Here is a 21,745-nt window from a genome sequence, read left to right as displayed (position 1 = left end):
TCTGACTCTTACTAAATTAGGAGCTAGATTAGACTGCGGAGTAGACTTTGTCAGGAGAATAGGTGAAAGCCCCGTCATTTGGCCATTGAGACAAAGACCGGAAAAAGGCTCTGATGTTCGCTGTAAAGAACAATGAAGCATTGGTGGGGAGCTTTGTATGTCTTTTTCTTTAATGGGAAAGAATAGAAATCACTGGGGAAAGATTTTATTTTTAAACTTCTGAAAGGGCTTTACAGACACGGGGGAGTTTAAAATAAAATTACAGCGCGGGAAAAGTTCTCCACATGTTCCTTTGAAGTTCACCAACTCTGCCGTGCGATTGGCATCATTATTTAGGGGGGATGGCTCAGTATAATGGCTTGAGTTAGGGCCGCATTGTCAGTTTTACCTTTGAATTCCCTTCCCTGTGGCCGTGTGTCGCAGTTTTACTGTTATTTCAAGCAGGGGTTTGGGGCAGTTTCTTTTTGTCTGTTTCTTTACATGTCCTCATTGGTCCAAGTGTTAGTGATTTGATACATATTTCAGGGTAACATTCTCTTCTGTTAATCTAGCTGTTGGGCATCGGTGCTATAGTTTTGTGTGCTCCATACTAGACTAGGATCCCAGTGCCCCGAAATCCTATTCACCCACTCTCGTGCACACTCCTGTTTGTTTCGGAGTTGGGCCTTTGTCTCCAGAGACCAGTGCAGCAGGCCGTTGAGTGTTGAAATATCTGAGACCGTTGCAGTTGGGCTTTCAGCCCCCGCAGCTTGCATTGACCAGTCGGGGTGGTGGCTCCTGAAAATCAGCACCTGAAGTGGCGTACCTGCCTCAGCAAAGGAAACCAGCTCAGAGAGGTGCGTTACGGCCGTTAAAGGTCACTCACAAAAGTTATCTGTATTGCACTGGTGCCTGAAGGGCCCCAAACAGGATCGAGGGCCCCTTGTGCTGGACAGGGCTACAGTGTTCTTAAAACCCACATTCCTGGCACACTTGGAGCAAATGCTCAATGCCTATCCCCTCAGGTGTACGGAATAGCCCCTCTGATCTGGGCCTTCTTTTGGTCTGCCCTTCCCGCTCTCCAAACGCACCTCTTGGCCCCCTTCTTCTCCACAGCCTGGCGGCTCCATTTTTCAAAGCACTTAGGTTGTCAAAAGTCAAACCCAGAATTCCTAGGGAGGGTTGGCTGGAGGCAGCTGTTATGGGTGCAAAACAAAGGAAAAACTTGATCAGAAATTCTGTCCCGGGGAGCTGGGCCCCTCAGTCCAGGGGAGCAAATCAGGACCCCAGTTCTGATCAGTCTGCGTTGTGGGGCGGCAGGGGAAGCTTATTTAATATTCATAATCTGGATCATAATCACTGCCTGTGTGAGGGGTGAAAGTCCCTAATTATTATGGGTGTTTACCCCAAACTTGTTGTCTTTTCTCTTTGTTCGAGTAACGTCCCTTTTGCTTTGGTGATACATCAGTCTTACGTACACCGGTGACCTCGGAGCAAGGCCCGGATGTGTGGCACACAGCCTGGCAGGCTCTCATGTGCCCTGGGAAGGTGTATACAGCCCGTATGCTGCACCAGACACCTGCTGCTAAGTGGCTGAACGCTCTGTATCCTGATGCTCCTAGTCCCCCAACCCTTACCAGCTCTGCTGTGCCAGCCCGTCTGTGGTCCTTTGCCTAGAATCCTCCCCCCTTCACACTTCCCCTCACTCCCTGTGTTCAGTTTGGTAATTCCCCTCTTCCTGTACTCCGATGCTCATTCATGCCTCAGCTGCCCCTTGGCATCTGCTGGCAGTCAGGTATTTCCCCAGGCCCAGCCACATGGCCCCATGCCTTTCCCCATGTACAGCTCCTTCCCGTGTTGTTGTCTCTGCCGGGAGGATGTGTTAAGCTGGGAGAGGAGCAGCAGGTGGAAAATTGCTGTCGAAGTGGCAGGGCTGGCATAAAGCACCTGGCAGCAGGATGGCTGAGAGTGCAGAATGCAGCGGCCTCGTGCATGGGGGGCGAGGGGCGTGTGAGGGGGTGTCTTGTTTGCGTGGTTACCCATGGCAGGGGGTGTTGAGTTTCACAGACTTGTTTATGCTGGGGCTGGAGGCAGGTCAGGGGATATCAGGAGACCTCCGCAGCTGCAGATCCACCTCCAGCAACAGGCTCGGCCACAAGCTGGGAGCTCCTCATAGCTTCCCTGCTCAGAGTGAATTTGAATTTGTAGCCAAAAGCCAGGAGGCTAGGGGCTCCTGGCTCCCTCCCCTGCAGAGCTGGGGTCTGTCCCAGGAATGCCAAGGCAATATTAATACCCCGGCTCAGCTTCTGGTGATCGGCTGCTTAGGACAGAGAGTCTCTTCTGTCCCCACTGGCTCTTGTTTGGGTATTAGTCTACTCATTCCCTAGGGGGAGACTATCTGCCCTAGCAATGGGATGGGCCAGCTAATCCACTCGCTCTGATCCGTTCCGAAGGACCCCGGCTCCCCCCCACAGCCCCAGCTGCAGCTCTCTTTATCCAGACACTGCTACAATTGCTGGGCTGGGGGAGTCGGCCCGTCACTTACCCCAGCAGTGGGGCATCCTCGCTGCTTCCCCCAGTGAGTCCAGACTCTGAATGTCAGTAGCAGGTGAGTGAGCCCTGTCCCAAGCCGCGGGTCTGTTGGTCGGGGTGAGGGGTGGGGGGAAGAGGAGGTGCTGCTGTCTTTTTTTTTTAAACAACGTCCGTGCTATTAATATCAGGTAATGAACATAATCTCCAGGATAAGTGATCCTCTTCCCAGGCGTGTTGGCCGCTCCGGGACTCTGCTGCTGGTGCTTTCTCTCCTCCCGCTGTCTTCCTTGCCCAGCCCTTCACTGACACCCCAGCCCCCTAAGATTTCAAAGGAAACCATGCTGGGTGTCTGAAACCCTTCCTCCAGCCCCACAGGCTCTCTGGGGGTAGGGAATAGCCCCACGCAGGACTACGTTGGTGTCATTTCTCCAGAGTGCTTCATTCACATGGCAGCCCTGTTACAACGTTAGTGCCGTTCAGGCGGCCATGTGACAGGCAAGCCAAAAAATACACACACACGCTCTAAACTCCTGAAACCCATCCCTCCCTTGCCCCCCACTAGAGACTGATTCTGCAGCAGCTGGGTGGAATGAGCAGCCCCCCGATGTATGCGGGTGTCGGGATATCTGGCTGCTGGGCCCTTGGGGCTGAAGGCAGGTGAGTGTCGTAGTTTGCTTGCTTTGTTTTTTTTGTTTTTGTTTTTTAAATCCCTGTTTGCCTGCGAATGAATTCGTAGCACCTCCGGACCCGAAAGCATCGTGCCTGTTTGTCAGAGGGCTGGGAAATTGGAGACAGCAGCTGGGAGAGAGAGAGCAGCTTTGCCTAGGACACAGGGTGAAACCTGTGCAAAACAGCTCCTCTTGCTGCAGGATTTAGGGGTGGCTATTGTTATGGTGGGGGAGGAAGATAGCTGGGAAGAGAGTCTGGCTCAATGGTTAGGCTTAGCATGTTGCAAACAGGGGTGGGATTCCCCTTTAACTCACTGGCTTTGGATCCAAGGTCAGGAGCTTTACTGGCTGTTAGGGGGAAGGAGAAACTGTGATTTTTTTTTCCCCCCGGGTTGGGAGTGTTTGGGAAGTGTGTGAACTCTTTTTCCTACTGAAAATTAAACCTGCTGCCTTTTTAGATGGCCCAACCTTTGGGTAGGGGGGTGTGTGTCTTCTCTTTGGCCTCTCAACCCGTCTGATCCTGTCCATGATGCCAGCTGGTCCTAAAGCTAATCAATGGCAGTTTGAAGCACAAAATGCATTGGGATAGAAGGAACTAAATTTTAAAAGGGGGAAACCCTAGGACTACCTGAGACAAGGGGCAAAGTCTGAACTAAAATTGGAAGCATCCTTCTCCTCTCCCCCCTGTATGATGAGTAAATTGAGTGACAAAAGAAAAGCTACCTTAGTTTGTGCCAATATTAATTTGCACAACTAATTCCCATCTTGCAGCAGAGTGGGGCTAACAAATCAATCACCAACAGGAGTGCAGTTGATTTACTCTCCAAGATTAACAGACAGCTTTGTGGGACACCGGTGAACGAATTGCACTGTGGTGTTTCACACTGGTAAAGGAACTGGAATTATCCCTGGGGCTTGCTCTCCCCTCCCCCGGTCAGGGCAGGTGGGATTAGGTGGGCGGGATTTAATCTGGAGTCCTGTTTGGAGGAAGGATTGTGGTTGAGAATCAGGAGGAATCTGCAGAGACAGGAGAGAATTTTGTGAGGTTGGGAGTGTTGTGATGAGCATCCAGGGCTGTGTAGCCAGAGCATGTCTCTATCCTTCATCTGGTCAGGTTTAGTGTTAAAAGCTGAAATAATACTTCCCTGGTTTATTCAGAATCCCCGTGTCTCTGAGTAGGAGGGGATGGGGCAAAGGGCAGCAAGGAAGGAGAGGAAACTTCTCTGTCTATCCAGCAGCGAATAATAATTTCACACTCTTCATACCTGGCTCTTCTCATCACAGATCTCAAAGCGTTTGTTGGGGCGGGGGGGTTAGGATCATTCTCCCCATTTTACAGATAGGGAGCATGAGGCATCGAGAGAGAAAGTGACTTGTCCAAGGTCTCCCGGCAGGAACAGAACACAGGTCTCCTGAGTCCCAGTCCAGTGCACGAGTTACTAGGCCACACTATGCGTTACCCAAATACATTTGGGAGGGCCAAGCCTTCCTCCTATTAAACTCTTGTAGTGTTTTTGGGCTGATGTGACGCTTTGTTTTTAACTGGAAATTCCATCTCCCTGTCCCACCCAAGACAACATACCATGGTGGGATGTGTCGTTCCCCTGTGGCTTCCTGGATTGACTTCATTGGAAACAAGCTCCCACAGAGGGGACGTGTCCCACCAGGCTGTACGTTAGGGAGCAGCCGAGAAGGAGGAGGGGTTACTTGTCCCTGGTGTGTCTCCACTCCCCTCCTTTGGGAATAGCAATGAGAAGGCCCAAGTTGGGGAGCCACTGAAGGGGGTGGGGTATCTCCGATGTATCAGAGCCCTTCTTTGAGGTCTAAGCTGAAGACCAAGAGGGGAAACAGTAAAAGGATCGTTCCTGGTCTCTTCCGTTCTCCAGACCATTATGCTTCAGATATAGACTGAAGTTCTGGCTTTGTTGAAGCCACCGGCAAAAGTCCCATTGACCATGGGTGGAACCAGGATTCCACCCCCAGGTTCTTTTGAAATGTTATGTCGAAGCCTGAGTCCTGCTGGTTTTCGACAAGACTTCGGCTGCGAGGTCACTTAGTTACTTTTAGAAACGTTACCCGTAGAACCGTGGGCACGTCACCGTGGGGAGAAAACTACAACCAAGACCAATCCCCTTCGTGTTGTGTAGGTGGCATTAACGCTGGGCTTTCCTAGTCATTGCTGAGCCAATGGGCTTTGCTTTGTGCCTGTTTCAGGATCTACAATTCGGTGAGCAGTTCTGGGGAGGATTACCTTGCATTAGTCATTATTTACTGGTGGCGTTGTGATGGTTCCTTGGGGCCCCAGTTGCGGAGCAGGACCCTGTTGGGCCAGGTGTGGTACCCAGACAACGGTAGATGTCTTTAGAACTGAGCGATGCTATAGTGCCCCATAGGCTTTGAAATGCTTTCTGAGGACCCGCCACACCCCACAAAGCACGTGGAGCAATGCTAAAGTGCTCCCCTGCAGCTCCCGGACCGGGCAGTCCTTTAGTATGGCCTCCTGTTGTAATTCCAACTTCCAGCAACGTAAGCCAAGCAGTGTAGATGTCATAAGTGATCGTTCTGAATCAAATTATTTCAAATCTCTCCAGAAACCTCAAGGCCCAATTTCTTCTTCCTAATACAAAATACAAATTTTCTTTTTACAAATACCTTTCCATATGGCCTTGGGCCATTAACCCAGAAATGACTCCAGCCCCCTTGCCTAAGGGGCAGGATTGTGTGTGCTAAATGCCCAGGCTTGTTGCTGTTTCATGTTACAGCCAGCCAATATCAGGGCCCCACTTAGATTATTTGCTCTCTGAGGCAGGGAACCATTGTTTGTTCTGTGTTTGTACAGCACCTAGCACAATGGGCCCCTGTTCTATTACTAGTGTTGCTAGGCGCCACTGCAAGACAACGAATTATTATTCTGTTTGAATGCCGTACACGCGTGGCAAGACTGTCCCTTCTGCAAACCCCTTACAATCTAAGTAGGCGAGATTGAGGTATAAGTAAGGCTACGTTTTAGTCACGGGTATTTTTAGTAAAAGTCATGGACAGGTCACAGGCAGTAAAAAAATATTCACAGCCCCATGACCTGTCCATGACTTTTATTGTATACCGCTAACTAAAACTTGGGCCAGGGGGCTGCGGGTGCTCTGGGGGGAGCACCCCAGCCCCCTGCTTCAGCCCTGAGCCTCCTCTCACACCCAGACTGATGCTGCTGGCCCAGGGGGGACAGGGGATTCACTGTGCTGGGCTCCTAATGGTTTGAAAGAGTAGGAGCAGTTGTAGCATTAGGCATCTGCGCCAACTGCGGGGTCCCAAGGCAGCGAAGGGCCCCCTGAAAGCCAGATCCGACCCGCCAGGTGTCAGCTGCTCTGTTCTCTGTGCCGACCGGGGCTCAAAATGGTGCCCTCCGGACGGCGTGATCTTGCCCACGCTGTGCGTGTGAGGTCACGGGTAGGGCCCAGAACTGAGCTATGCAGGAGGCCCCCACGGGACAAACACTGCCACTGAGGATGAGACAATCCCTGCCCTGCCAAGCTTACTACCTAGAACCCCACCCTGCCCAGAGAGCTCTGCACCTGCCCAGAGCCCAGCTGAAGTTGCCCGCTCGTCTCACAATGGTATCGCTGATACTGAGAGTGAGAAGGGCTCTGGCAGACAGGATCCCTGTGTTCTCCATCGGTAAAACTCCCTTCGCCGCTTCAGCAGCATATCCATCCCCACCCAGAGAGCTGCATTTGGAATGTAGATGAAACGATCATTTTCCCCTCCCTGGTAAATAACAATCGCGCCTTCGTCATCTTTGCTTTTATCGAGCTGGAACGTCTCTGTTTACGCACCAGCATCCTTCTCCGGTGTCAGCACCGCTTGGGGAATCGTGGGCACTGTTTAATTGCTGTCTCGGGGCTCCCCAAAGAAGAGCAGAACAGAATACCCGGGCGGGCTGTCTGTGCTTTTCGCGCTTTCTCTAGGCGGGGAGGAGTCCTTCGAGTTGATACAGTCTAGTGGACTTTCCCTGTCGGCCTCACCTGTTTGTGATCATGGTTTTTAATTCTCTGTTCTGGACGTTTCTGTGTGGGCAGATTCCTGCACCTGGATGCAACTCCATTGAAGTAAAGGAGAAGCAGGGGCTGCCCACATCATTCTCTGGTCAGATGTGACCTAAATAGAGGAAACAGAGAAAAGGGAGGACAGCTGTTATCTGAAGCCCAGAAAGGCTACGTGAGTCACTCAAGGTCATGCAAGGAATCCGTGATGGAGCTGGGAACTGAACCTGGATTGCTTGATTCCTGGCCCTTTGCCTTACCCACCAGCCCTTTCTCCTGCTAGCTAAGACAGCAAGATTTACACCTCTTCACTGTTCGTTCTGCGTAGCTGCAGCAGGTGCTTTTAACATTTAAACTTTCATTTGTGCTTTTGCTGAGGGTTTTCAGACCAACCTTTGACCAGATTTAAAATTGTTATAAGCAGGTTGGGAGAAAAAGCTTAAAAAAAACCAAACAAACCCATAAAAGCTTACCACTGGGTAACCAAGAAATATAAAAAACCCCAAGGCAGTCCCTTGGTGTTGGACTCAGAGGATCATGCTCTTCGTGTTGGATCTGCAGCAGCTACCATGCCATGTCCACCAGAACCTAACTGCCACAGTCAGTGCTGCCAGGGGTCCATCCTGCTGTTACCGTCTGGATGACGTAAAAGTTGTTAAAGGCGAGATGGTTCTGTTTCTGCTCCATTCAGACCCCAGGGAGTTGGGGAAAGGGAGAGGTGGGGGCAAATTGGTGTTTGCGAGGTGGGAGAAAACCCCAAAGGTAGTTGGGGGGGAAAAGGGCCGTCAAGCCAATAGGAAAGAAAAAACTTGTCACCACCATCAGAAACAGCTCCATGTGGGCGGCAGGTGCCTTCATGCTGTGGGATTGGTGAATGCTGAATGCTCATCTCCTCTGAGGCCGGGCGAGAGTTTCACTGGGAGATGGATGCTGGCATGTTGTTAAATGCCGAGCCAGGTAGATGATCTCTCTAATCCCTTGGCTGGTTGCCTGCTGCTGAGGCTCTCAAGCAGGGTTTGAAAGGTTACAGCCAGAACTGATCAGAGACCAAAAGGGTTTGGAGTGAGTCCGCAGAGGGCCGGGAGCTGCTCCACCTTCCAGGAGCCCGTTCAGCCTGCATGACTCCGCTGCCTTTCTGAACTCACTTAAAGATCATCTTGTCTGCAAACACACACCTTTTCCACCGCCCCCAGCCCCTGGTCCCCATCTCGCTTCTTAAAGAGAGTACAGCATAGAAATAGGATGGTATTGAAATCATGCTGCAGGGGGAGCCCCTGGAAATAAGTGGGGGGTCACCCCAGCACAGTGAACATAGCAAGAGGGGATCCCCAGATTTCCTGTCCTGCGCAGGGTGATTTCCTCTGCCTGCCTTTTGTGGCCTGGCTGTTTTCTCCCACACTTTGACCCCTTCAGCAAATCAGCTGGGGTCAGGAAGTGGGGTGGGGGTGAGACGCTTGATGTCCAAAGCACCTCTTTGTCTCCAGTTCCTTCTGTGTCCCGCTAATAGACCTGGGCAGCTCCACAGCAGGCTTGTCCTGCAAAGAACGGTGTTCCAAGAGACAAAGGAAGTGGTGGCCACACCAGTTCTAGCGTCCATCCTTCGGTGCCCCTCTTATCTGCTGGTTCCCCACCTGCCTAGGCCAGAAGGGACAGTTGTGACAATCCAGTCTGGCCGCCTGGATAACTCTGGCCGTAGAACGTCCCCCGGATAATTCCTCTTTGAGTTAGAGCAGAGCAGATCTTTTAGAAAAACACCCAATCTTGATCTACAAATGGTTGGTGACGCTTGCCAATTCGCTTTGCAAGGGTGATGGCGCTGCGGCTGGCCTCTAGGATGGGGTCCCCCAAGGGTGGGGGAGCAGTGTCAGGTGTCGTGGCCTCCTTGATCTCCCCAGGTTGCTATGCGGAAGGGGGTCTGTACGGGGAAGGCTGAGAGGACCCTTGTCCCCTTTGTATGGTCAGGGGTCTCAGGAATAGCTTGGATCCTAGGTAGGAGAAGAAAGAGTAAGAGCTCTCTCCAGGAATGAGCCGGTGGCCCTCACTTTCTACTGTTCCCATGCCAGCTCTGGTCTTTCTCCACTAGGACCCAGGAGATGGGGGCAGGCGGTGCTAAGCCTGCTTCCCTGCCCAGGCAGCGCCTGCTGGTGCTGTTGTTATCCCCTTACGTGTACTTAAGAGGGAGGAAAGGTCCCCCCGAGCCTTGGAAATGGAAAGCGCGAGGAGCAGGGAGGCCAGAGTCGGCAGGATCTGATAGAAATAATCTGTTCCATCCCTGGCACGTCGACCTGGCAGCGCCGGCTGCAGCTTATCTCCTGGCCGGCTGCAGTTTATCTCGGCACCTCTGCCACGGGGCTACCAAGTGCAAAAGGACTTGGTTCCCCCCCTCCTGCTGCAGCAGCTGGTGAGAGGAGGAGGCGGCACTTAGCAGCGCAGCACAGGGCATGCTCACACACCCACCCCTCGCGCTCCCCTCCCCAGGGGCTTGTGTGATTGTACCACAGCAGCCTGCGTCCCCCTCCCGCTGTGAGGCCAGAAGGGCTGGAAATGCACCGGCTGCAGCCAGACCGCCACTTATCGGCAGATGGAGGAGTTAAAAATACAACCCACCACGCACCACCCTGCTATCAGGGAAGGAGGGGGGTCTCCTGTCTGTGTCTGGCTATTTTTGATCTCTTTATATGGGTGATCTTTTCTTTGTCCCCATGAACCCCTCTGCCTTCTCACTTGGGGGAGTGGGTCTGGTGTCTGCTAACCCGGGGGGTTGCCATGTGTTGGTATTACGTGGATTGTAAGCTCTTCGGGGCAGGGACCGTTTTTTGTTCAATGTGTGTACAGCGCCTGGCACTGGGGGGTCCTGAACCATGTTTGTGGGACCTCTAGGTTCTACTGCAAGGCAAAGAATAATCATTATTAAATACATAAACACTGAATATCCGCAGCACTTTATAACCCTGGGCACACATTCCCTGCCCTGAAGAGAGAAAATCTGAATGAGATGAGATTCAAGAGGGCAGTTCAGGGCATGCCGGTGGGGGGCAGTTTGGGAGTGGCTAACGGGGGAAGGGGAAGGAGGAGATATTGCTTGAAGAGGTGTGTATACTAGGCCACGTACTCCCACTCCTTAACAGACACTTGTGTGTTCTCCACAGTAGTGTAAACACGTCTGGGCTACTTCAGGCCAGGCCAGGCTAAAGAACAGAGGTGTTTTTACCCTGGCACATGGATAACACAGAATTCACTGCTTGCTGAGAGAGCTTTCGAGAGGAGAATGTCTCCATCATGGCACTTACCAATGCTATGTGCTTGTGTAGCCCCTTCACTGGGGAGGATCTCAGAAGCTTTCACCACCAAACTTCCCTCTGCACCCTGGGTGAGGTACAAGCAGGCAAGTTTTTTCACATGGGCAAACTGAGGCATGTAATGGTTGAGCGACTGGCCTGAGGTCACACAAGAAGCCTGGCACAGCCAGGAAGAGAGTCCAGGGGTCTTGAGCTCCAGGCCCCTCTATCCACTAGAGACACTTACCCCGAACAGCAGCTTGCTGCTGATGGCACTAGTCAGGGCCAGAACTTGGGGCAATTTCCTGTTACCAGATAGCCTGTTTCCCAAGCCTGTCAGACCCAGGAGCGCCCTGTAGGCAGTGGGTTAATGCAGTGCTTTGGGCAGGGCCCTCCTCTGGTCTGTTCCATCCCACTGGCAATGCGAAGAACTGCCGCAGAATCCACTGTGGAGATCACACGGTGGCTGAGAGAGGAGGGTTCATCATTAACCCAGCTGTGTTCCTTCCCCTGGGTGAGTTCAGGAGAACACGGTTTATCGTTAATCCCTCTGGCCTCTTTTCAAGTCAATGCGTCAGTTTCAGCCTCTCGAGGGGATGCCCTCACAGATCAGGGGGCCCCCGCTGCGAATGTTGCCCCAGATGACCAGGTTTCTTCTTCTTCTTCTTCTTCCCGTCTCCTAGCACCAGTGGAGCGGAATCCTTAGACAGACTGTACCCTGCGGTGGGTGCTGCAAGGCCGCCCCGGAAAAGGACCACCAGCCAGTGCAAATCCGAGCCGCCCCTGCTGCGGACGAGCAAAAGGACGATCTACACAGCCGGGCGGCCGCCATGGTACAACGAGCACGGGACGCAGTCCAAAGAGGCCTTTGTCATCGGTAAGGCATGTGCTGGGAGCTTTCCGAGCGCAGGCCTCTCAGGCATTAACGGCCAGAGGGTGGCTTCAGAGGCTCTTTGCTGAGGGCTGGTGTGGCGTGTGTCCCTTCAGGTCTTGCCGTCCCTCGCAGCCGCCATAGCAAGGATCTTGGTTTGAGCTTGGCATAGGGTCCTTTGCAACAGTGCATCTCTCTGAGATGGCTCCCGCCTCACTAGCACACCTCGCTACCATGCCAGAGACTCCAGCTTGGTTCCCAAGCTTGGGCCCCCACACTTCTCAAACTGAGGGGGGGCTCTGATTAGTCTGTCTTAGTGACTTCTCCCTTAGGGTCCTTGTCTTTCTCCGTGGGCAGCTGAAAGCTACAATGCTCTAGGAATTATGCTCTGGCCCGTGTTCTACGGGAGGTCAGACTAGACCAGAGGTGAGCAAACTACGGGCCACATCCAGTCCGCGGGACCATCCTGCCCGGCTCCTGAGCTCCTGGCCCGGGAGGCTGTCCCCCCTCCCGTGCCACCACGTGGCGCAATGCTCTGGGCGGCGGGGTTGCAGAGCCCAGCCTGCCCTGGCTGCCTGTCCTGGTGCAGCCACGCTGCCAGCCATCAGTGCTCCAGGCAGCGCGGTAAGGGGGTGGGGGGCTTGGATAGAGGGCAGAGGAGTTTGGGGGGTTGTCAGGGGCGTGGATAGGGGTCGGGGAGGTCAGAGGGCAGGGAATGGGGGTTAAATGGGGGCAAGGGTCCCGGAGGGCAGTCAGGAAGGAGAGGAGGGGTTGGATGGGGTGGCAGGGGGGTGGTCAGGGGACAGGGAGAAGGGGTGGTTGGATGGGGGCAGGGGTTCCGGGGGGGCAGACAGGTAGGAGAGAGGGGGTTGAATGGGGTGGTGGGGGGCAGTTAGGGGCAGGGAGCAGTTAGGGGCGAGGGGTCTGGGGGCGGTCAGGGAGAAGGGATGGTTGGATGGGGCAGGGGTCCCGGGGGAGGGGTAAGTCAAGGGAGGGGGGGTTGGATGGGGGGCGGTTGGATGGAGCAGTTAGGGGCGGGGGGTTGCAGGGTGGTCAGGGGACCGAGAGCAGGGGGTGGTGGTGGATGGGGCAGGGGTCCTCGGGGGGCTGTCGGGGGGATCAGATGGGGGTGGGGGCTGGGCCATGCCTGGCTGTTTGCAGAGGCTCAGCCTCCCCTAACTGGCCCTCCATACAATTTCAGAAACCCGTCACGGCCCTCAGGCCAAAAAGTTTGCCCGCCCCTGGACTAGATGATCCCCATGGTCCCTTCTGGCTTTGGAATCTATAAATACAGGATTGCAGGGGAGTGGGGCGGATCTGCAGTCCTACCAGTCACCATGGTTACAGAGTGACCCCCTGCGTACGCACCCTAGAACTTGGGGGACACCCCCCCCCAGTCTGTTGCGGAGAGACAGACATTGGTGCATTGGACGTATCTGTTTGTATTACGGTGGTGCCCAAAGATCCCACTGAGATAAGGGTCTCCTGCCTTTGGCTGCTGTGTGTACACATAACGAGCGATGCCCTCATGAGCTGATGCTCCAAATAGCCAGGGCAGAGGAGGGGTGGGGCTCGCTCTCTCTCTCAGCAATGTCCCCCTGTTTGCACCTCGTGCTTGTGGGAGGAGTTTATTTTTTACTGCCGTGTGTGACCGATACCAGGACTCTCTCCGGGCTGGTTCGAATGCTGGCTCTCCTCCTAACCCAGTGATTCTAGGCTGAAGGGCCTTCGCCATCCCCAGTTACTTGTAATGATGGAATCATTCGTTTGTCAAGTGCAGCCCAGCGAGATCTGCCAGCGTTAACTGAGCTTGGAAGGTCGGGCTGCTGGTACGTTTGCTTCATTCGTCTCTCTCTGTCTCTCCCCCCCATCAGGCTTGGGAGGGGGCAGTGCTTCTGGAAAGACCACCGTGGCCAGAATGATCATCGAAGCTCTAGATGTCCCCTGGGTGGTCCTGCTCTCCATGGACTCTTTCTACAAGGTGAGCCGCTGCCAGCTCCTTAGCCCACAGCCGGCTCAGGTGTTTGTCCCCTCCGGAGTCCTCCCCATCCTGCTGAATGGGGCGTGCCGGCACACTCGGTAGAACAGGTCAGGGGGAGGCAGGCGGCTCTTTCGAGTGTGTGTCTGTGGCCTGGCTGCATCAGGAGCGATGCGCCAGTGACATGGTTCTGTCTTGCACAAATCCCGCCTGCATTAGGCCTCTGTCTCGGTTACCAGGGGACCAGGCTGGACTAACGTGGTCGGGACTGAGCTGTGTTAGCTGAATGACACAAGCTCTCTAACGTTAATGAAAAGCGTTGTTTCGATTGAACCCCCACTGCTGTAGGACCCAAGCGTCTCTCTGTTTTTAATGCATTAAAGATTCATAAAGCCCTGTGAGGTAAGGAATTGTTGTCATCCCTGTTTTACACGTGGGAAACTGAGGCACAGAGAAACTTGACCTTGGCTGATGGGTGAGGAAGGCACTCAGTCTATCTGCGCCTCTGTCCTCCGTTAGGGAGGGCTGTGGCAGAGCAAGGATTTGAACCCACATCTCTTGAGAGCCACAGGGCCAGCCTTATAGGTGGGTGCCGTGGTCAGGGGGGCGCTGTGGTCACACACACAGCCTGCCCCAAGGCCCTTTCAACCCCCGAGTGCTGGGCCTGGAGCTGGGGGCCCCTGCTATACACCGGCCTCCAGCTGCTAGTCCTGGCTGGGCTGGAGAGGGAAAAGGACTTCCTCTTCCCCTGCATGGGCCACTCCCAGGGCCAGGTCAGACCCACCTCCGGGAACCTCCCCCGAGTTGCAGGAAGCTCTGCACTCCCTCATTCCTGCCCCCATTGCTCCCAGCCTCAGGGGGAGGGGTCAATGTCTGGGGAGCTGCCCTCTCCCCCATTTGCCCAAGCCCCGTGCAGCCAGACTCTCAGAAAGGGCCAGCCCTGGGATGAAACCCTAACCACGGGGCCATCGTCCCCCTTCCCTAGAAATAAAAGGGCTAGGGTCTCGTCAGCTGCAGCCCACACCCCGCGGTACGGGCCACCAAGCCACTCTGCTTCTGCCTGTCAGGGTAGGAGACCCAGGGAATCCCTGGCTCTAGGGCAATTCTTCACAGTTTGGCCTTCGTCCTGCTCTCTCATGCACTGTCCATAGCGCAGCCCACGTGGCTCCTGGCTGAGGCTTCCCAGGCTGCGGCGCTCTCTGTTTTGACGGCGTACAATGAACCCTGCAGCTCCCTCTCCTGTCTCGGGTAGGTGCTCACCAAACAGCAGCAGGAGCAGGCGGCCAGCAACGACTTCAACTTTGACCACCCCGACGCCTTCGACTTTGACTTGATCATCTCCACCCTGAAGAAACTCAAGCAAGGCAAGAGCGTAACGATCCCCATCTACGACTTCACCACCCATAGCCGGAAGAAGGAATGGGTACGAGGACACAAAGGGACTGATGGGGCCTGGGGGTGAGGGGTGATTCGTGTGCTGGGGGTGGGGGGGCTATTCTGAGATGGGAAGAGGGATAATGCACCTGCATCTTCAGACTAAAAGTCCCATCCCTTTCAAACACCATAGATTGAAAACCCAAGATCCCAGCCTAGTGGTCACGTTGCCGTGTGGGACGTATGGTGTCTGTTTCTGGTGCCTGGCTTGGTAGGAACCCAGGAGTGGCAGTGTGCTCTCCGCGAATGGGCTGGCTTGGTGTGTATAAGGGAGGGAGCAATGCTGTCATCTAGTGGCTGACAAACAAAAGATAAAGGATCTACTGCTACTGGCAGCAAAGGGAGTTCCCCATTAACTCAAGTGGTAGAAGCCCATGGTTTTGAAGCCGACAGAGCAGGTCTCTGGTCCCAGCTGCCCAGGGACAGGAGCAGGTGTGTGTGAGCACTTGTCTCTCCGTTGGTTACAGTAGGGAGAGCTGTAGATTATGCAACACTGACCCTGGCCGTCGATGTGAGGAATAGCACAGAGAAGGTCTGAAGGGAATTCGATTCAGACCTCCTTGCAGAGGGGATGGTATCTGCAGCATACAGTCTTGAGGGAGTGGGGGAGAGATTTTACATGGAAAGGCTCTGAGTGGGTGAGATTTCCCAGCACGGGGAAGGAGAAATGAAAAGACAGTCTCTCTAGGGGAAGCACCCATCTTGAGACTGGTATTCATAAGCAGTATAGAAGAGGCCTCTTCCGTAATGGGCTTGTTCAATCCCCAGTCAGGCTGAGCACTTTCCTTCCTTCTTTGGCTTGAAGATCAATTTAAAAGAAACACAGCAGCCTCGTCTCTTGCCTGGAAACATGTGGGAGACCAGGTGGTGCTCCCTTTATCTGACGCATCCTCTCTCTGGGGATGGTGTCTCTTAAGGGGCTGGACCCTCTGGTATCGTTCATAGGTTGGTCTTTTCCATCGCCGTTTCTACTGTAAGGGGGGTGCCCTTGTCATGTCCAGTGTCCCAGCAGCACTTTTCCAGCACCCACTCGTTGGGGCCCAGCAATGGGGCCTTAATTGACCCCGGATTCCCAGGGCATTCAAACCCTTCCTGTTGTGCTGAACTTCATGCTCCTTTATCATCTCTCCCTCCGGTGGAGTATTTTTCTCCTCTCGTTCTCTTACTAACTGCATTGGGTTTGACCAATGTCCTTCCGTTTCCTCCCAGAAAACACTGTACGGCGCCAATGTGATTATCTTTGAAGGCATCATGGCTTTTGCGGACAAGGAGCTCCTGGAGGTGAGAAAGGGTCCTTTAGAAGGATGATGGGCTGCAGAGGCAAAGCCAAGAGGGTCTCACGGCTTCGTCTTGCGTCCTGGCTGGGAAAGTAGGAGCTGTCGGGGAGCATTCCTTGCTGTACGCCTCCCCACCTCCTGCTCTCCATCCACGTGCATGCGGGGAGAGGAAGGAAAGATGGAATCTTCCCCCTAATGGTCTCTGATGTCTAGGGCCAGGGAGATGGATGCTTTCAGCAGATGTATTCCTGATTGCTGTAGGAGTTTACTGTAGGATCTCAATGGGCTTCAGCTGCTAACAATTACAAAGCCAAGTGGAAGGACGTTGGGAGAAACACAGGCTAATGCTCTAACCCATCTGTAGAGATGTGGAGGCTGGTGATTTGGTACCAGGTGTAATGAGTTTAGTGGTTACAATCTAATTCCTGGTGGCAATTGTCCACTGCACAAAAACACCACTAAATCTGGCACAATTCTATTCTCCTAGTCTCTGTAATCTCTACACATTGCAGTCCGTTTGCTAGGATGAGCTGGTCCAGCAACTGCAAGCTTATCTGATCCTTGCCAGGGCTGCAAGTTCCTTTTTTTTTATGAGCCCTAACGCAATACTTGAAAAATGTAACATGAGAGGCCAAGCTGTGTACAAACCCGAATGTGTCTGCCTGCTTTCATCTAGAAGCTTTGCTTTATTGTTCAATGCACTTTCGTGATCTGCTCGTCTGGAGCAATAATGACATCCAGTGGTCAGCTGCGTGAATCTCACTTGGAGCGAGGGATGTGATTCCCAGCTCACAAAGCCGCCCTAGCTCTCATCAAGCTAGCATGTTACAGACAGCATAGCTGGGTTAGAACAGGCATCAGAGAATGGCCTGTGGGGTAGTTAGCCTACCCAAGAACATACCCATGGGGGTCAGGCAGGTTTATGGCTAGTCCATGCCACTACTCACTGCCATGGTTACGCTTCTATTTTTAGCATGCTAGCTCATGGGAGCTAGCAGGAACATGTCTGCATGAGCTGGAAATCGCACCCCTATCTCCAAGTGTAGATGTAGCCCCAGAGGAGTATTTCCTGGGGGGGGGAGAGAGATTGTTCTTGCTTTTCCTACTTAAAGGCAGCGCTGTGACTTGGAGCCGCCATGGGCGACCTGCTGTGTTTGGCCCACTTCCAGCATTAGCCAGCCAGTGCCCACGAGTTACATTCTGGCACATCCTAATAGGTCTCTGCCATTGTCACTAGCCACTCGAATCTCCTCCGCATCCTTTTAAAGTTGAGCTTAGGAAATAGCGCCCTGGCAAAAGAGTGGGATCTACTAGTACAAGTGAGTTTTAGAACAGAATGGATCTCGCGGGCATGAGAATAGATGTGTGAATTGCACTTGCTGAGATACAGGAAGTGGCTGATTAAGGCTGCGTTGGCTCAGATGCAATAGATCAGACCTAAGGCCCATAAAGCCTAATGTCCTGTCTCTGGAAATGGCCGTTCCCTGACTCTTTGCAGGACATGAAGGAGCCCTAGCGAGTCATGCAATGCTGTGTACAGAGGAGACGGGGAGGGCACTCAGAGGCTATGCTGATAGGATCCAATAAGAACCTGGATAGATAGAATTCCCTCCTGACCCATGATGAGCAGTGCGTCCCTGAAGTTTAGCTTGGATTATCCCTTCCCCCACCTTACTGATCCTGATGTTGGGCACAAGTTTATCCAGCCCTTTAAAAACAGAATCAGCTGCTATATTGGACTCTCTGACCTCTTGTGGCAATGAGTTCCACAGGCAGACTATGGACTGGACCTTTGCCTGGAGAATGAAAAGTTGGCCCATCCTGACTGGGCTCCCAGCTCGGGAACTACAGTGTCTCAGTTGACCTGGATTTCTAGTGGCTTCATGGGTGTCTCTGAAGGTGCATTGGAGGGAGGGCTATATTCAGATTTTGCAATGTAGAGGCTGTCACCCGTTCATTCCATTAGGTTAGGGATAGATTTAGGCTTGGAAGAATAAGATTTTTTTCAGTAAACATCGATTTCACCACACACACACAAAATAAATATTCCCAGCAATGATCATTGAAATTTACAGCTAGATAAAGTAAGAAAAATGCTTCCTGAGAACTTATAAGAGTTTGATTTAAGGATTTTTACCTTGGATGTTTGACATGTGATGTTGACAGTTCATGTTTAATAGTTATAAAACTTTAACTTTTTGAATCTCAACATCTGCTGTCATTAAATAATTAGTCTGACCCCTCCATACATTCCTGCAACTGTGAAAATTTAAATGGATAAAAATAAAGCTTAAAAATAAACATCAATAGTACCCGGGGAAATTATACCAAAAAAATCAAATTCTGCCAAGCCTAAATATATTTAATGTTAGTAGGGCAAGTGTCACTAGGTGACACTGTTACACATAGTCTTCCACGATATTTTTCTTAGTGTGCACTCAAATGCTTAGTCTTGGGAAGACGTACACGGTGGTGGTGTTCTTTTTGTTCTGCCCAGTTCTGCATCGAGGAAGTGGTCCTTGGAGAGGGAGTTGTATAAGCAGCAGTTTGAGATCAGCTTTTGAGGCAGAGTTGCTCCCTGCATGCTGGCTGACCGCCTCTGTTCCAGGACTGGTCTATATGTATAAGTTACACATATACTCAGACACCACGTCTTTGATACCAGTGGGAAGCTGAGCTGCAAGGCCCTGATATCTGCTGTTGCTCAGCAGAGTGCTGACCCTGGTGTCAAAAGAAGGGTGACAATAGGCATAAAATTTCCCTCCCCCATTGATGGATCTTTGAACCAAACTTCTCGTGCCTGTACCCATTACTGGCTCTGGCTGTATGGGCCCCTTTTCAGTGGCAGACCCTCGCTACCAGGTAAATTACAATCTCCCGCCGATGGTCCCGTTGAGCTGTAGGGGAAACGCACACTAGAAGAGGAGATTGTGATGAATTCCCTTCTGCCGGGTGAGGCTGGAGTTGGGGGGCTGTTTCTCTGTCACGATGATGCAGGCTTGTGCAGCAGAACTCCAAGCGCTGCCCTGACATATCTTAGTTCCCCTGCTGTGATTTCCAAGGCTGCTTGGACCCTGGTGACTTCCCAATGGGTGATTTTCCAGCTCCCTTCAAGGGGCTTGAACCGGGCCCTCAGCTCTGCGACAGCAACAGGGGGATCGGGGAACGGCTAACCGCAGAGGGAGAGCTCCCCTTCCTCTCCCTGGCTTGACCGGGCAGGGCTCCACCCGCCGTTTCCCCTCCCTGCTAGCTGGCGCAGCGAGAGCGCGCCCTCAAGGCAGCGCAGCGGGAGGGGTCCGGCACGAGTGACGCTCCACCTGGGCTGTGTGCGTGTTCTGCCTCCTTTCAGCTGCTCGACATGAAGATATTTGTCGACACGGACTCGGACATCCGGCTGGTGCGTCGCCTGCGCAGGGACATCGGCGAGCGCGGTCGGGACATTGAGGGGGTCATCAAACAGTACAACAAGTTTGTCAAGCCTGCCTTCGACCAGTACATCCAGCCCACCATGCGGCTGGCCGACATCGTGGTGCCCCGAGGTACCCGGCACAGCTCGCTTCCGGCCGGCCTCTTTCCTCGTTCGTTACGTTGGCTCACTGAGAAATCCCATGCCTCGTTGTCTCTTAGCAGAGGAGTCCGAACGCCAGCTCCCGCACCTCCTCCCTCTGCTCTGGCCTCTGGCTGTTCCCTTCTGCCCTCCTGCTGGCATCAATGCCAACTGCGGCAGACAACTAGGGCATTGAATGACCCTACAGCCCCTGCTCTTGATGGCTCCCAATCAAAATTAATTGGCCTGGCAACTCTCTGTGGGCACGTGTTGGCACCAGGGTGAGCTGGCTGGCTGTGCCAAACCCTTGCCAAGGAGCTAACGGTGCTGCCGTGAGGGGAGTGGTTTTTGGTTACGTCGGTGGGTCTGCCTCAGTTCACCCCGGGTGACTGCCTGGGCCTGCCACTAGATTAACCAGCAGGGAGCAGAGTGACCGTTTTGTGGGTTATGGTTTGGGTCTGGGAAGGCAGGGACCCAGCGTTCCCGTGTTTCAGAATCGCAGGCAGCAGAGAGGATGGTGCTGACTTGACGCCGAGTCCCTGGAACTCACCCTGTCTCTCTCTTGTTCTTGGCGCACTGAAGGTAGCGGGAACACCGTGGCCATTGACCTGATCGTCCAGCATGTCCACAGCCAGCTGGAAGAGGTAAGGGCTGCGCTGTGAAGCTCCAGTTCAGAGCCTTGCCTCAGGGAGGTGGCAATACGGGTGCTAACCGCCTGGGGAGAGCCGGGGGCAGTGGCGTGGCTAGTGACAGCATCCAGCACCTAGCGGGGTATCATTTGGCTTGGGATTTGCATGTGAGAGCAGCGGGGCGATGATACAAGATTCCTGACCTCCTAAGTAAACTCCTCTCCAGCCTCCCTCTTCTCAACCAGGCAAGTCTTCCCTCTTCCCTCCGCCACCGCACTGGCTGGGAGCTGGGCAAGGCAAGCTGTGCATCCATGTGCCCACTGCTGCTGGGCCTGCCTCTGTACAGTGGCATGCGACAAGCTGAAGGCAGAGGGCTGCAGCCTGGATGCTGGCGCTTTGCACAAGGGAGCTGGGGGCCTGCAGAGCTGCATGGCACCTCTCCCTGCGTTCTCTGGGCTGCACCCTGCCCTGGCCCTGGGCCCAGGCTTGGCACATCCCAGTGCTTCCTTCCGTGCCTGCAGACCCAGGAACCTGCCTGTACCTTACTGGGAGCTCTTCGATAATAGCAACTTCTTGCTGGGAACTGAGAGTTTGCTGGTAAGCATAATCCACTGTACTTGCCTCATCCCCGGTACAGTATTCCTAACTGCAGGCCTAGGAAACTCAGCAGCCCCAGGGAGTTAAGCACAAACCGGGCCCTGACTTCTCCCTCCAGTGCATTGCTCTGGCCCCTTCTCTTCAACCAGTTCCTGCACTCCAAGCACGCACAGCCGTTGGGTTTCTGGCTCTGAACAACTCTCAGAACAGGCCAGTTTTTCAAATCCGGTTCAGACACGCTCCCCCACATTGGTTGAAGCCTTGCGAAAACGGCTGAGGTCTGCCCCCTGGGAGCGGAGACCTTTCAGCAGCAGCCAACCCAAATACCACAATTCAGCCTCACACCTGAATACTAGTCTGAACCAGCTCGAAGGTGGATCCAGATTGCTACTTCCTCAGCCATCTCTAGTTTTCACAAATCTTGAATCCCGTAACTGGACTGTAACTGCTCTGGAGGGTGGGTTATGTCTGAGCACTCACGGGGGGTGTCAGATCAGCGGATGAGGTTGTGTACCATACGCTGTGGGCTGCAGTTCCTGGTTTCCCTGGGAAGATTAAGGGCAGACTGGTGATCTCAGGGCCACAACATTCAGGTCTATATAGCTTTTGTATGTTAACTCGGGGATATGCTGGGGGCAGGGGGAGGGGTCTCTTTGCACTTTGATTTTGCCATTGGAATCTGTTTGCTTTTCAAGATAGCTACGCTCCCCTTCTGCTCAGGGCAGAGTTCCAGAAGGGCGAATGCGCACACAAGTCAGATGCACTTGGAAGTAAAATTCTCCACTCCAGTTGGTCTTTCTAAGCTCCCACTCGGCTACAGCCATCTGGCTGCCTGGTATTGCATGCATGAGACTGCATGCAATACCACACAGGCCAGCAAGTCCATATAGGAGACATTGCTCCTATACGTTAGCACTT

At 53.4% G+C, this 21,745-nt stretch overlaps 1 protein-coding gene across 1 annotated transcript in view; it reads left to right on the top strand.

Annotated features, from left to right (window-relative positions):
• UCKL1 (uridine-cytidine kinase 1 like 1) overlaps window positions 1-21,745 on the top strand; it is a 41,205-nt gene that overhangs the window by 5,378 nt on the left and 14,082 nt on the right. The window contains exons 2-7 of the mRNA XM_084646034.1: window positions 11,178-11,371; window positions 13,240-13,346; window positions 14,596-14,766; window positions 15,987-16,058; window positions 19,404-19,593; window positions 20,184-20,245. Of these exons, the coding sequence (XP_084502160.1) occupies window positions 11,178-11,371; window positions 13,240-13,346; window positions 14,596-14,766; window positions 15,987-16,058; window positions 19,404-19,593; window positions 20,184-20,245 (796 nt within the window). The remainder of the gene's footprint in view (window positions 1-11,177; window positions 11,372-13,239; window positions 13,347-14,595; window positions 14,767-15,986; window positions 16,059-19,403; window positions 19,594-20,183; window positions 20,246-21,745) is intronic.

Source organism: Lepidochelys olivacea (assembly GCF_965140295.1).
Source record: "Lepidochelys olivacea isolate rLepOli2 genome assembly, chromosome: 13".
Lineage (NCBI taxonomy): Eukaryota > Metazoa > Chordata > Testudines > Cheloniidae > Lepidochelys > Lepidochelys olivacea.
This window is presented reverse-complemented; position numbering and strand designations above follow the sequence as displayed.